The sequence below is a fragment of the Tupaia chinensis genome, unplaced genomic scaffold (assembly GCF_000334495.1).
Source record: "Tupaia chinensis unplaced genomic scaffold, TupChi_1.0 Scaffold145093_1, whole genome shotgun sequence".
Classification (NCBI taxonomy): Eukaryota; Metazoa; Chordata; class Mammalia; order Scandentia; family Tupaiidae; genus Tupaia; species Tupaia belangeri.
In genome coordinates this window covers 1,465,076-1,481,566 of record NW_006204954.1, presented here as the reverse complement: position 1 = coordinate 1,481,566, position 16,491 = coordinate 1,465,076, and the positions used below count along the sequence as shown (strand labels likewise).

General features: G+C 39.4%; 1 protein-coding gene across 2 annotated transcripts in view; it reads right to left on the bottom strand.

The window, feature by feature from the left end:
• CERT1 (ceramide transporter 1) overlaps positions 1–16,491 on the bottom strand; it is a 145,896-nt gene that overhangs the window by 127,731 nt on the left and 1,674 nt on the right. Inside the window, exons 3-4 of one of the 2 annotated variants that reach the window (XM_006167785.3) lie at positions 16,182–16,485; positions 6,753–6,887 (exon numbers count right to left, since the gene is read on the bottom strand). In XM_006167785.3, the coding sequence (XP_006167847.1) occupies positions 6,753–6,887; positions 16,182–16,485 (439 nt within the window). Of the gene's footprint in view, positions 1–6,752; positions 6,888–16,181; positions 16,486–16,491 lie in introns of those variants that run through there. The other variant, XM_006167784.3, reaches the window with a different exon arrangement.

Genomic DNA, 16,491 nt, shown 5'->3' with positions numbered 1-16,491 from the left:
AACAAAAACAGACCGAAATGAAATTAAAATGTGAGTTTATAGTTGATACAAAAAATTCTTGAAATCATTAATAGTTTTTTGTAATATGTATTTCACATGAATTTTTTAAAACCTTCCACAAACTTAGAAGTTAACCTCATAAATATAAAATATAACCAATTAAAAATAGTAAGATAACTATTATTAATTAAAAGTGTGACAAATATTTTAATATTTGGCAAAATCCAACCTCTTCAATACTTGAGGGTATATAAGGAATATATATATATATTTGTTCCAATAATATTTGTAGCAAAACAATTCAGACATAATCAAAATATCTGAGAAAAGGGAAGGGACAAGTAAATATGATACATCTATACATTCAACAGAAAGTAGTTAATGGCTAAAATTAATAAAAGTAAACAAAGTACAAAACAATGGGTTTAGTATGTTTGTGTAAATAAAAATGAAGGATATAAACAAATAAATGCCTGTATAGTCATACAAATATTGTATGTTAAGAAAGGTGACTGGAAATTTAACTTCACTTTTTCTTGAACAAAGGAATAAGAATAAAGAGAATGTTTACTGGGGTCAATAGGTCATAGGGTGGTTAAGACACTGGACTCCCCATACACCCTACTATGGTCTGAGGTTTGGACTGTAGGCTTGAAAATCATGCTAGGTGCGTGTGCATACATGTCCAACATCCCGAGAAGAGAATGGAGGAGAGACTGAGGTGTGGCCATCACCCTGTGAAAGGATTTCTTATTTTTCCTCTCTCTCCAACAAGAGCACATGACCTATGACAAAAACCTCAAAAAAAAAAAAAAAAAACAATAAAGAGAATGTTTACTTTATTATGCTTAAAAAAAATTTTTTTTTAAAAAATTTTTGCTATAGAGTACATGCACTTGCCAGAGACAGAGAGAAAGAGGGAAAATTAGAAATTACCCCTAGGGCTGATCGCCACAACACAATTCCTTCTCCTCCATTATCTTCTTTTTTTTGGAGAGGTTTTTTTTTTCCTATAGGGCACGTGCGCTCGCCAGACAGGCAGAGAAAGACATAGAGACAGAAAGCGAGAAATCACCCCCCGGGGGGGATGGTCACACCGCAATCCCTTCTCCTCCATTCTCCTCCCGGGATCTTGGGCACGCACACACATGCGCCTGGTGTGAGTTTTAAGCCACCGGGTCCGGGACGCGAACCGCAGTCGACTACGTGGGAGTCCAGCGACATAGCCATTACGCTAACTGCTGGTCCCCTCCTCCGTTATCTTCTTGAGATTTGGGACACACATGCGTCTATGCCTGGCATATTCTTCAAACTGCCAGGTCCGGGACTCAAATGGCATACTTGGCCACGTTGGATCCAGCTGCCTCAATCATCACACAACTTGGTTGGACCATTTTTATAGTTTTTAATCTCATGAGTTATTATTTTTTTTTTAATTAAATACATTTTTCTTCATGTACTTAAGGGGGCCAGCAGGTGACATAGAGGCTAAGGTGCTGGACGTGTACCTGGCTGACGGCAGTTTGAGCCCTACACTTAGCAGCTTGAAAATCGCACCAGGCACGTGCAGGCATGCCCCAAAACCCAAGAGAATGGAAGAGAATGGATTGTACCATGACTATCCCCCTGGGGGATGATTTCTCACTTTTCCTCTCTTTGGCAAAAACCTAAAAAAAAAAGAATAAAAAATAAAGAACAATTCAAACACTCCACAAATAATTGCTTCTGATTGAAACGAATAAAACTAAAACATTCTGAATATCTGATATGCTAAGTTTTGTAGCAGTGGCAGAATCTTAAGCAATTAACTATTAAACCACAACAATTGAGAAATTCAACTTTCTTTTTTGAGAGATTTTTGCTAAAGGGTGCATGCACTCACCAGAGAAAAAGAGAGACAGAGAAAGTGAGAAATCATCCCCCATGGGGGATGGCCATGCCACAATCCCTTCTCCTCCATTCTCAAGATTGGGCATGCATGGGAACCAGCAGTTAGCGTAATGGCTATGTCACTGGACTCCCACGTAGTCGACAGTGGTTCACGTCCCGGACCCAGTGGCTTAAAACTCATGCCGGGCGCGTGTGTATACGTACCCAAGATACCGAGAGGAGAATGGAGGAGAAGGGACTGCGGCATGACCATCCTCTTGGGGGGTGATTTCTCGCTTTCTGTCTCTATGTCTCTCTCTGTCTGTCTGGCGAGCGCACGTGCCCTACAGTGAAAACCTCTCCAAAAAAAAAAAAAGATTGGGCATGCATGTAGCCACCAGGCTTGAGTTTAAAACCACGGGGTTGAGGACTCAAACTGCAGTTGGCTATGTGGGAGTCCAGTGTCTCAATCACCATGCCACTGCTAATTCCAAAATTCAACTTTCTACAAACATTTCTTCCACATGCGATATCTTTTTCCCCCCACAAAATGAAGAAATATTGTTTTTCTTCTCTTCCGCTTACTCCCAATTCCCTTCACATTAAAGAACAAATTCTCTCAGAAAATATTTTGTTCCTTAAAAGCATTTCACCCAGTTTATTATCACACAACCAAATATGATTTTTTTAAGAATGACTTGTTAAACTAAAATAAAGGTTAATAATAAATTAGGATCTATAAGAAAATATGATTTTAGACACTAGGTCCACCTACAAATAATACATAGTAATGAAGGATTACAGTAAAGTCAATACTCTTCCAGTCCAGATCTCTTCATATATGAATACTATTGGTTTTATAAGGATGCCAAGAATAAATTTAACATTAACATTTATTTTTTGCCTTTGAAGATTAAGTAATATAGGCAATAGCCTATATTTAAGGAATAAAAAGGCAGCTAGCCATTGGCGCAGCAGTTAATACAACACTCTCGCAATGCTGGACCCACAAAGGCCCTGGGTTCAGGTTCTGAGGCCTCCCTATGCATGCATGTGATACATGTCTGTAATAAGAGCTAGCTGAAGCTGGGGGTAGAATGTGGCATGTGGACCCTGTTTTGGGGTGGACAACTGCTTGCCACTCTCTTACTTCTTCTTTGCCTCTTTTGCTCATGAAATAAGTAAACTTAAGAGGAAACAAAGAAAAGAAAAAAATAGAAAGGGATATGTATTCAACAAAGATTAATACTTTAAAAAAAATTTAACTAAATTATATATTCTATTTGTAAAGTTCACCCTGAGAAGTTCACCAAATACACTTTTTTTTTTTTTTTTTTTGGAGAGATTTTCACTGTAGGGTGCGTGCGCTCGCCAGACAGACAAAGAGAGACATAGAGACAGAAAGCGAGAAATCACCCCCCAGGGGGGATGGTCACGCCACAATCCCTTCTCCTCCATTCTCCTCTCGGGATCTTGGGCACGCACGCACACGCGCCCGGTGTGAGTTTTAAGCCACCGGGTCCGGGACACGAACCGCGGTCAACTACGTGGGAATCCAGCGACATAGCCATTACGCTAACTGCTAGTTCCCACCAAATTCAGTTTTATCTTAAAATTTCCATGAAATATTTAACATGGAGACTGTGAACCCATAAAGCAAGTAATAGAGTCAAAGGTAAAGTCAGGTAAATGACTGCATTTCTCTCATCTGTTTCAGTCTACGGCTATCACTCTTTATGCTGTCCCACTCATCTTTTTACCTGTCTACTAGGTACTTAGCCCACTAAACATTTCCACTGGTTACTTTTAAATCCTTCCTTCCAAGAACAGTATTCAAATTATTTTACTTTCTTACCCAGTTCAACTCTGTATCATGATGAAAGTTTTTAAATGTTTTAAAAAATTTTTATAATAAACTTTTTTCCTGAGCAGATATAATGTTGACGTTTATTAAAATTTTTCTTTTCGGGGCCATCAGGTAGTCTGGTAGTTTAAGGCCTTGGGCTCCTATATGGCCAACCCTGGTAAGAACCCCAGACTTGGCAGCTTGATTTCTCATTTTTCCTCTCTCTCTGTTTCTCTCTGCAGAGCACATATGCCCTCTAGCAAATTAAAAAATAATCATCATAACTAAAATTAAATAAATATTTAAAATTTTTTTCTCCGAATAGCCATGAACTATTATAGCCTATAATTCAAGACAATATAACCATATTTAAGTCTACAGATAAAATTTCAATTCCTTCTATTTTCATATCAACCATCAACATACTATTTTCAGAGTCAAACAATGCACCTAATAAGCATTTGATGATACGTAAAAGAAAGGGTGGACAAGTGGGAAAGAACCAAAGAAAAGACAGTTCAAGACTGTAAAGTATATTTTTATATACTATGTGTCCCATGTTATGAATAATAATCTATCGCAAAAGTGAAAAAACTCAAAATATTAAACTACATACAGTTTCAAAAAACACTACAATGTACCACATATCAGTCAAAATAAACAGAGTCTTTATGTTTAGGATATCTTTTTAAAAAATATTTCTAAAATTGAATCAGCAGATGGCATAATGGTTACACTGCTAGACTCCTACATGACCAACCATGGTTTGCTTCTCAGAACCAATGGTTTAAAACTCACATCAGGCACATTTTGGGTGTGTGCGCCCAAAATTTCAAGAAGAGAATGGTGAAGGGATTGCAGTGTGGCCATCCCCCCAGGGAGTGATTTCTCACTTTTTATCTGTCTCTTTGGCAAGCGCACACACCCTATAGCAAAAATCTCTCTGTAAAAAAAAGTCTCTAAAATGTAGAGTAGTCGTTTCATTATCAAACACTTCAAGATAATTCCTGTTTTTCCAACTTGATGTTCAACTAAGCTTTTCTTTTCAAACTTTGAATATATAAGGGTGTCAAAATGTATGAAAAATGATGAAAAAATACTGCAAGATTTTCCTTAAATGCATAATATGAATATGTATGAGTCAAATTTAGATCAATAAAAACCCAAAGTATACCTTTTACTTTTATAAGGAATATAAATTCTATCATAAGAAAAATATGACTCTTCCTTGAATAGGTTAGTAAAATCTATAGTTATTTTGTTTTAGCATATCCACTTTTGGATTTTAAAAATATATTCCTTAACTGACCTCCATTTGACTGCCCTACTGTAGTCGACACCTTTTTTTATTGCCCTTCATTAAGTATGCCTATGGCATGCTGCCACTCTCAACTAATACGCTGTTTTGGTATAATGAGGTACTTCTGATCCCACTAGTTAAGTCACATGCTTAATATGTCAGTTGTTTGTTCACAAACCTGTTTATGCCAGTTTACTTGTTGATAGTCCTTACATAACGTAAACATTATCTAAGTCTATGGACTACAAGTACAAAAAGAGTTACTCCAGTATAAACCAAACTAATGTAAACTAAGTAGAATGTCTTTTTTTTAATAAAAAAGAATTATTTATTTTATTTTATTATTATATTACTTTCTAATTTGCTATAGGGCACATGCACTCGCCAAAGAGAGAAAGAGACAGAGACAGAGAGAGAGAGTGAGAAAGGAAACCACTAGGTTGAGGACTCAAACCACGGTTAGCCATATAGAAGTCCAGCACCTTAACTATCTAGCCACATGCTAGTCCCTAGAATGTCTTAATAATGATGAGTTATTCTTTTAAAGGGTGTTGAATTAAAGATAACTGCAAAGTAACAGAAGAGAAAAAAAAAAAACACACAAAAACAGAAATAGACTATACTAGAGGTTTTTAGAAAGTATCTTTAGGGGCCAGTCCCATGGCCTAGTAGTTAAAGAAGCCAGATCGCATACTGCCAACAGTAGTTCAAATCACAGCCCTGGTGGCTTGAAAACATGCCAGTGTTGTGTGCCCCAAATCCTAAGAGAATGGAGAAATGGAAAGGGGACTGCAGTGTGATCACACCTCACTGTGGGGTACTATCTTTCTAGCAAGTGCGTGTGCCCTTTGGCAATATTAAAAGAAAAAAAAAAAAGTATCTTCAATCTTTTATCCCACATTAGAGAAGTCAAAATTTGAAATTACATATCATGCATTAGGGATATATTAGGTGTCAGAAAAGTCATGATGTATTTTTGCATAGAAAAACAAAAATACATTATGACTTTTCCAATGATCCAAGAGTTTACACAAGAACAACTTCTCTCAAAACCACAGAGAGAAGGCATTAACTCCATATCAAAAAGTTGGCAAATAAATATACCTTACATATTTTAAATTAAAGTTTAAAAATGCTATCTTTGTTTTATTGCTTTAACATTCCAATAACCTATCAAATAACTATCCCAATCTTTTTTTTTTCCTTTGGAGAGGTTTTTACCATAGGGCATGTGCACTTGCCAGAAAGGCAGGGAGAGACAGAGACAAAATGTGAGAGAAATCACTCTCTGGGGGGAGATGGCCATGCTGCAATCCCTTCTTCTCCATTTTCCTCTCGCGCATGCACACACACGTGCCTGGCCTGAGTTTAAGCCACTGGCCTTGGGACTTGAACCACAGTCGACCAGATGGGAGTCCAACAACACAGCCATTATGTCAACTGCTGGTCCACCAAATAACTATCCCAATCTTATCAGATATCAATGTTTTATCATCTTTTTATTTGAAGTCCTTAAACTAGTTTGATACACCAACTAGATAAATACATATACTGATACAAAATAACAACAGTATGTAGTAATAAACAATTTTAGTAACAATTTAGAAAAAAATAGCTGTATTTAAGCACTTCAGGACAAGGAACTTTATTCTGTACACAGATGCATTCCAGTATCTGGAACAGTTCCTGATGTATAGCTGATACTTAATATTTCTTGAATGAAGAACTGGAACTTACCGTAATGACAGCCTTGCTAAGACAGATGGATCCCCTGCAGCCGTACTCTGTTTCATCTTCAGATTTGTAGTAGCTCAAAGTATTATTTTTCAAAACTACCCAACGATCCTGCCACCCATGAATGTAGTTTGTCCACTGGGGAGAGAGGGGAGAGGAAAAATAAATAAAAAGTCAGTATTTTAGAAGTTCAAACTTTCTGAAATAGTGATCTAGTTTGAAAAGCAAAGGTGGAAAGTCCTAACTTAATTATACAGTATAAACAGTAAAATGATGATAAAAAGTGAAAACTTGAGGCCCAGCCTGGTGGTACAATCTGTAGCAAACTGAAGTGCAGTGAAGAAAGCCACATGGCCATCTGTGGGTTTGGGTGTACGCCCAAGATGTTGACAAGCCAGAAGTCTAAAGAAAGGGGATTCTGGCATGATGAGATCTTGTTCAAGTAATTCTTTCCTTCTCTCTTTCTCATGCACAAGTGTGGACCTATACTCTCTAGCATGAATAAACAAACTTTTTTAAAAGTGAAAAGTTGAGAGTCAGTAGGTTGCATGGAGGTTGCATGGAGGTTAAGGCAGCTGGATCCCACATGACCAACTGTGCAGGTTGAGTCCTGGACCTGGTGGCTCGACAAACATGCCAGGCACATGTTGTGTGCATGCCCAAAATCCTGAGAGGACAATGGAGGAGGAGAGATTGTGGGACGGTTATCCTCACTCTCCATCCCCACCCTGTCTATCTGTGGCGACTGCACATACCCTATAGCAAAATCTAATCAAATAAAAAAAATAAGATCAAAAAAAGGGAAAAAGTTGAGATTTTTTAGGTTGTATGATAATTTTTTAGTAATTTTTAATGTTATTAATAGAGAAAAATAAAATACAGCATTTTCTTCTAACATTTGAAGAATAAAACCAAAGCAAGATTTCAATGAAAAATTTTGTTTTATTATGTTTTCATCCTCCCCTCCTCACCATCTTCATGACAAATTGTTTTGATTACTGTCATAATTAACACATTTAATAGAAAAATATGTTCAGTTATATAGTCTCTCATTCTCCTACACTAAGTACTGCATGAAGCCTTCTAAATCAACAGAAGTACAAAGCTAATTATTGCCAAAATCCTAGTTTTTCTGTAAATTATTCCCAAATGAAAATTTATGATGGTTATAACTACATCAAAGTAAAAATACTATATCATTAATCTTCAATACTTCTACATCAACTTTAATTTTTCCACTACAGAACTCAGTAATACATATTTAAAAAGACTAATTCATTTTCCAAGTTTCTCTGAAGATAAAGTTTTCAAACCCAAGAATAATAATATAAATGCAAAATAATCCAAGTATGTTTCAAAAAATTACTTGGATTATTTCCTCTTGTACTTAAAAATGATTTCTGTGGGGGGCCAGCAGGCATTGTGGTGATTAAGGGGGCAGGACACCTACATGGCTGGCTGTGGTTTGAGTCTCAGACTGGTGGCTTGTTTTCTCATTTTCTCTCTCTCCCCCCACCTCCCCAGTCAAATGAAAATAATAACAAATAAAATAAAATAAATAAAATTTTAAAATGACTTCTATTTTCTTGTTGCACAGTGAAAATCACAATAAATAGGCAAAGGAGAAAAATGTAACCTCTATGAGAATACTTACTTTTTTTATTTATTTTTTTGTCCTGGGGTTCCATGTATAGATCTTTTTTTTTCTTTTTGTAATTTGCCAGATGGCTTATGTACTTATGATTAAAGTGGCTGTATCTCACATAGCCAACTACATGGTTCAAGTCTTGGTCTCAGTGACTTAAAAAACATGCAGGCATTGAAAAAGAATACCATTTATCCCTCCTTTCAGGATTTTGGGCTCATACGCACACATGCCTGGCATGTTTTCAAGCTACCAGGACCTGGACTTGAACCATGAAGTCAGCCATTTGGGATACAACCATCTTAACCACCAAGCTACTAGCTGGCCCTAAGTATAAGATGATTCTAACTATCTGCTGATTCCAAATATAATTAAAAATGGATTGTTAAAAATATACTGCAGTGTTGAGACCAGCAGATGGCATAATGGTTACATTGCTGAACTCAACAGCAGTTCAAATCCCAGACCCAGGCATGTGTGCATGTATGCCCAAAATTCTGAGGAGAATGGAGAATGGACTGCGGTGTGGCCAGTCACCTCTCACCGGGAGGGGTTTTCTCACTTTGTCTCTCTGGTGAGCGCACAAGCCCAATAGCAAAACTCTCTCCAAAAAGAAAGAAAGAAAAAAATTATACTGTAGTAAACAGTATACAGGAGTAAACAGACTCAACTAACATTACAACCCCTCTCCAAGTGCTTACCTAAACCAACAATTTAACACATCCTAGAGAGACTCCTTAATCACCACTTCCTTACTTCTAACTTGCTTGTGATTTAGCAGCATTTCTACATCAACATGAAATAAATACGGTTATATACAAAAGTTAACTCACTTCCTCCTATAAGGTGAACTTCCTTATGTTCCTATTTCCTTAGCTGTACTGCTACTCGTACAGTCATGCAGACTAAATCGTGGTTCAGGGTGAGCATATTCTACAGAGTAGTAGATACAGGAGTAAACAGATTTAACTACTTACTACTGGAACAAGGAGAGTTTTAACAAGTTACTTAACCTTTGTGAGATTATTTCTTTGCCTGTTGTTTGAATGGCTGAATTAAATAATAAAAATGCCTAGTTTATAGAAGACACTCCGTATCTGCCTGGCCCCTTCTCAGTCTTTAAAGCCCATTACCAAACCCAACTCATTTTTTCCTTCATATTAAACTCCTACATTTGCCTCCTCTTCCTTATTTTCTTTTTAAATTTACTTCTTCCATGAGCCAGAGACAGAGAAAAAGAGAATTAGCACCCCCACAGCATCTCGACATCAGGATCCACTCCCATTCAGCCCCAGATCATGGGTACACATGTGCCTAGTGTCCTCAGGCAGGTCTCCAGACTCAAATCTGAAACCTTCCCATGTTGGTCAGTCTCACAGGATGTCAGACCCAGGCAGCTATCTGTGCTACTATCTGGCTCCTCTCTTCTCTATTTTCAATTATTCCAATCAAATTATCAGGTTCCAGGACCAGCAGATGGCATAGTGGTTACATTGCTGGATTCCTATGTAGTCAACCATGGTTTGAGTCCTGGACCTGGTGGCTTAAAACTCACGCTGGGGACATGTGTATGTATGCCCAAAATCCTGAGAGGAGAATGGAGAAGGGATTGTGGCACAGCCATCCTCCCAGGGGGTGATTTCTCACTCTGTCTATTTTCTTTTTAAATTTACTTCTTCCATGAGCCAGAGACAGAGAAAAAGAGAATTAGCACCCCCACAGCATCTCGACATCAGGATCCACTCCCATTCAGCCCCAGATCATGGGTACACATGTGCCTAGTGTCCTCAGGCAGGTCTCCAGACTCAAATCTGAAACCTTCCCATGTTGGTCAGTCTCACAGGATGTCAGACCCAGGCAGCTATCTGTGCTACTATCTGGCTCCTCTCTTCTCTATTTTCAATTATTCCAATCAAATTATCAGGTTCCAGGACCAGCAGATGGCATAGTGGTTACATTGCTGGATTCCTATGTAGTCAACCATGGTTTGAGTCCTGGACCTGGTGGCTTAAAACTCACGCTGGGGACATGTGTATGTATGCCCAAAATCCTGAGAGGAGAATGGAGAAGGGATTGTGGCACAGCCATCCTCCCAGGGGGTGATTTCTCACTCTGTCTCTCTGGAGAGCACATGTACCCTACAGCAAAGAGTTCTCTAAGGGGGGTATAAAAAAAGAAAAAAAAATTATCAGGTTCCTGGAGTATTAAAACACTTAATAACTTTACCTCTAGTATCTTCTGCTTTTACATAACTTACAGACTTACTTTTTAAGCATATTTGCTTACTTACCTTACATATTAGTCTTCTTGAGTTTCCAGCTCCAAAATTTACATGGTCCCCACTGCCTATCATGCAGATTCCATAGATTAATGATACCTCATTTCCAATTAGAACCTTCATAAGACATAACTGTAATTGTGACTATGATCAAATTACTTACCTTTTATAGGTTTGTTTTTTTGACAAACTCTATGTCTTAGAGTTACCAAGATTAAACAAGAGCGGGACCAGCAGGTAGCATGGTGGTTAAAGCGCTGGACATTCCCACATGGCTGACCAGGGTTCGAGTCCTGAATCTGGTGGCTTGATTTCTCACTTCCTCTCTTTCTGTCAACCTCTCTCTCTGATCAAATTTAAAAAATCAATGAATGATTAAATAAAATAAAATAATCATTTAAAAAACAAGGATTAAATAAGAGGGCCAGCAGGTGGTGTGATGGTGAAGGCGCTCAACTCCCACAATGGCCAACCACTGTTTGAGTCCTGGACCTGGTGGCTTCCTTTCTCTCTCTCTCTCTAGTCAAATTGAAGAATAATAATAAATAAAAATTAAATGAACAATTGGAAAAAAAAATAAGAAAAGACTTAGAACAGTGCCTGGCATATATAACAGTATTTTTTAATTTAAGGCAGAGCTATGCATAGCTAATGAAGCTTAATCCTTAACCTCTCTCATGGACACAGATCCCTTATAAAGTGACAGGATGGGTCCTGGCAATTGTGTATCCATAATTTTATACTGCTTCTTTCTATTTTTTTTTTTTTTTTGAGAGGTTTTCGCTCCAAGGCAGGTGCGCTTGCAAGAGAGACAGAAAGCGAGAAATCACCCCCCCAGAGGGGATGATCACGCCGCAATCCCTTCTCCTCCATTCTCCTCTCGGGATCTTGGGCACGCATGCACATGCACCCGGCATGAGTTTTAAGCCACCAGGTCCAGGACGCAAACTGCGGTCGACTACGTGGGAGTCCAGCGACATAGCCATTACGCTAACTGCTGGTTCCCCTGTTTCTTATAAAAGATCCAACAAATTCTCAGGACCCTTTACACAGTAAGTGTTACCTGCTATTATTACATCTAGAAAGCAGATTTTTCCTTTTCTTTAGTAACATTCTCTCATTCTTCCCCACTTTACAAGTGCAGACAAGGCAATATGCTAGACACTACAGGAGAAACCGTGATATCTGTGGCCAATAGTCCAACAGGAAAAAATTCAAGAGAAAAAAAAATCTATTTAGAGTAAGAGTCAAAAACAAGTTACAAACAAAATTCTATGAGAATTCAACAGCAGGAGATCCTCAATCCTCAGTAAAAAAAAGGTTTTGGGCCAGCCAATGACACGGTAGTTAAGGTATTTGGATCCCACATGGCCGACTGTGAAGTTCAAATCCCAAACCAGACAGCTTGAAAATCATGCTGGTTGTGAGCATGGATTATTATACATCTGGACGGGTATATTTCTAATATAAATTTATCATCCCCACTCCCCAAATTCCAAATCAACTCCACTTGGGGGTAGGGGAAACAAAACAAATCAATACTGGGACTTAGGTCTATTACTCAATGCCCCAAATCCTGAGAGAATGGAGCAGAAGGGACTGCAGGGTGTTCATGCCCCATGGGAAGTGCTGTTTCACTTTCTTTCTTTCTCTCTTTCTGTTCATGTCCCATGGGAAGTGCTTTCTAATTATTGCTTATTCTCCTTCCAGTGACCACAAGTGCCCTCTAGCAAATTAAAAAGAAAAAAAAAATTATGCGGGACCAGCAGTTAGTGTAATGGCTATGTTGCTGGACTCCCATGTAGTTGACCATGGTTCGCATTCTGGACCAGGTGGCTTAAACTCACACCAGACACATTTGTATGCGTGCCCAAGATCTTGAAAGGAGAATGGAGGAGAAAGGATTGCGGTGTGGCCATCACCCTGGGGGGTGATTTCTCACTTTCTGCCTCTCTGTCTCTGTCTTTCTGGCAAGCACACGCACTCTATAGCAAAAACTCTCAAAAAAATTATGCAAAGGACAGTATCTGAGATGGACTCTTAAAGATATATAGAATTTCAAAAATAGAAGGTAAGGTAATCTATAAAGGATGGAGGGAGTTCAGAAGATGATGGATAAGATTCATTTTATCCAGGATAGTTGCTCTGAAGTCCCACAAAACATGAATCTTTTCTTAACAATGATGCATTTTGATATTTGTTACAAGCACTAGAATTAATATCTATCCAGCATTTTTAGAATTTACACTCTTCAGTGTAAATTTACACTTTACACTTTTGCCCTATGGCAAAAACCAATGGAGGCTGGAGGATTGTGGCATCAGGTCATCGCTCTCCATCTGTCTCTCTTAACATGCATGACTGTGGGGCCTGCAGGTAGTGTGGTGGTTAAGGATGCTGGACTCCCACATGGCTGACTATGGTCTGAGTACTAGACCTGGCAGCTTGCTTTCTCACTTTTCCTCTCTCTCTCTCTTGCTATGTTCCTCTCTGGTCAAATTAAAATAAATAAATACTGTTAAAAAAAGAATTCTTAAAAAAAAATAAGAAAAGAAAAGGAATGAGTCTATAAAATATATGCTCCAGGCATTCTGGTGGCCTGGTATTTGAGGGAACGAGATCCTACACAGCCTATCACACAGTTCGAATCTCAGATGTGTCAGACTAGAAAACACTCTGGACATGTGTGCATGCCTGCCCAAAGTCCTGAGAGAATAAAGAAATGGAAGAGAAAGGACTGTGACTGACCACTGGGGGTTGGGGGAGGAGGTGCTTTCTCCCTCTCTGTCCAGCATACGCACTCTGGAAAAAAAATTAAGAAAGAAACTAATTTACCTCTTGGTATTTCTGTGTATTTTGACTTGTCATAGAGAAACAAAAACAAAAATCTCTGGACTGGTATATTTTTAATATAAATTTACCATCAACTCTACTTGGGGGCAGGAGAAACAAAACAAATCAGTACTGGGACTTAGGTATATTACTCAATAAAAAGAAAAGAACACCAGCCCACAGGTACCATGGAAGTTAAGGCAGCTGGATCCCACAAGGCTACTTCACAGTTTGAGTCCCAGACCTGGTGGTTTGAAAATTACCCTGGATGTGTGTGCCCCAAATCCCTAAAGTAGACGAGAAGCGATTACAACATGGCCATCCCCCCTTGGGGGATGATTTCTTCACTTTTTATCTATCTCTCCCTCCCCCTTTCCCCAGCAAGCATGTGCCCTATAGCAAAACTAAAGCAATTAAAAAGGAAAAAGAACACATGCTGAGTTCTAACTCCTGCTTCAATTTCCAGGTGAATACAAAGGACTCAAACATATGTACCATACTCAATATGAAAATATGCATACAAAATAAACAGTCTTGATTAAAAAGCTTCCAGAAAATATAATATTGGGTCTTTGGAAAAGTCATGACATATTTTTCTGTTTCGCTACACAAAAACGCACTATGACTTTCCTGATAATGTAAAATATAACCATAAATTGCTCAATTTCAGGGAAATTTATTTCATAGCTGTTAACAAGAATGAGACTAAAAGCTTAATTTATTCCTACATGTGCAGCAATAGTTAAAATTGAAGTTATTCACCTTCCACGGAAATGGCCAATGGTACCATACATTTAAATACTGAGGTGAGTCTTTCAGTTTTTAACCTACAATACATCTCCTATGCTACACTGTATAAAGTAAATACAGCACTGGCATGCTGGACTTTTTCCATCAGTCACTCCACTCCTCCATCCCCTAAAAAAGTGATGATCAATATGGCTGGCCTTCGTAGTGCAGCAGTAGCACAATGTTCTGCTTGCCAGAAGCTATATCAGTTCTTAGGTTGACCTATACACCTGGTAGAGTGCTGAGAATACTGGCTGGTGGAAACCTGGAAGGACCAGTAATGACCACTGTAGGCATGAGACCATGTTGAGGGTGCTTGTTTCTCTCTGCCTCCCTCTCTTTACCGTTTTCTGTCTCTCTCATGAAAGAAATAAAGTTAAAAAGACATATTTTAAAAAGTGATGAACAATAGGTCAAAAGTACCGCTGATTTTTATAAAATACTTGACACCAACACTACAGTAATATGGCAGTGTCCTCATTTGATGAATAAAGTAATGAAACTAGAAGAATCACAACAAAAATCCATTTTCTAATTATTTCCACCTGAAAATGTTTATTGCACAATGACTTTAATGCACATCCCTAAATTATAAGATACTGTTAATCTAAAGAAATACTGGAGGCTTCATGTTACTGAAAACCTTGCACTGAAATTTCAAGAATGATCAGTGTCAACACATACCATAAAAATTTTTCTACTATACAAAATAAAGTTGACGTTTGTAAGCTTTTGTTCTGACGTATTTGTGACTTTGCTAGGCCTTGTCCCATTACTTTCTAAAGGTGTGTTATGAAAGTCTAATATGAAACAATTCCACAAGTAATGCTCAAATGCTTTGCCAAAGTATGAATTCTAGAAGCTGGGTGATTTCTTAACAGCCAGTGGCTGCACATGACCTAGTATCTTATGACCAGTTTGCCAAGCAAGGACTGGCCCCAGCTCGTTCTCTCCAAGTTAACTGCTAGGTCCAATCATTTCTAAAAGTTTAAGTAAAGTTAAAAAGGGCTGTATGATTCTTATAGCAAAAATTAAAAAAGAAAACACATCATGTAATATCAAAAGACCACCCACCTACATTCCTACAAATGACTTTGTACTTGTCTGAAATATTGAAAAGGGATTTGTTAAAAATACAGAATAGGTAAAATGTCTTTTCCTTATCTTGGCCTTATGCAAAAATATTTTATTATTAAATAATGCTCTTCTTCCTCAATTAAAGGTTGGTATCCATTCTGACATGTTCCAGGTTATTGTGAAATTTTTCTTTGTGCCCATCACATGCCAATTAAATAGCTTTATTCTGAATTGGGGTTGGGGGTGCCAGGGAGAGTACCAAAGTCCTCCACACTTATCTCTCTCACTACATCTAACCTGACATAGTTTACACCGCAGATTTCAGTACTCAGCTGAGTCGCTCTAGCTTCTGTTCAAACTGCATACATATAATCCCTCAACCTTACTCTGCTAGGCACTTCCAGGCCCACCTTGTTTAAGAGGTTCAGTATGAACCAGTTCCCATGCCCAGTCGTTTGGACACCGCTGTAGCCCAACCCAGATTCCCATACTCAGACTGCTGCCGCCCTGGGTCTCAAGTCCTGGTGTGCAACGCGCCTCCCAAACTGGATATCAAACGATACACGTTTTCTTGGACCTCAGCAGTGGCTGATGAGCCCCTGGACAGGCAAAATGGGCAGTCCCGAGCACTCGCTCCCCGCCCAAGCCCTGGCCCAGGCACTTGTGCGGCAGCACTCAGCCCTGCACCCAGCGACAGCACCGGGACAGTCCGTGTCTCCCGCTCAGCCCCACCCCAAGCTCTCAGCTGCTCCCCTCGCGGCAGGTGAGTCGGGGAGGCAGAGCATGGGCCCATGGCCCCTAGGCAGCTCACCTTGCTCAGGACTCCGCAGCGCTCCACAGGCGGCCCGGACTCCGTCTCCGGATCCTCCTCCGAGCCCGACGAGTTCCAGCTCTGGTTATCCGACATGGAGACGCGACAGCCGAGCAGGAGACCGGCCCCCGCTCCTCCCTGAGCTGAGCCGGAGGAGGTACCCAGTCCCCGGGGCGAAGGGTCGGAGGACGGAGAAGCCAAGAGTGCACGCTCGGGAGCAGGGGGGTGCAGGAGGAGGGACGAAGTCCGCCCGTTGCGCCGACGCCGCCGCCGCGCCTGACACCGAGAGGAACGGGGCAGGAGGGCGAGA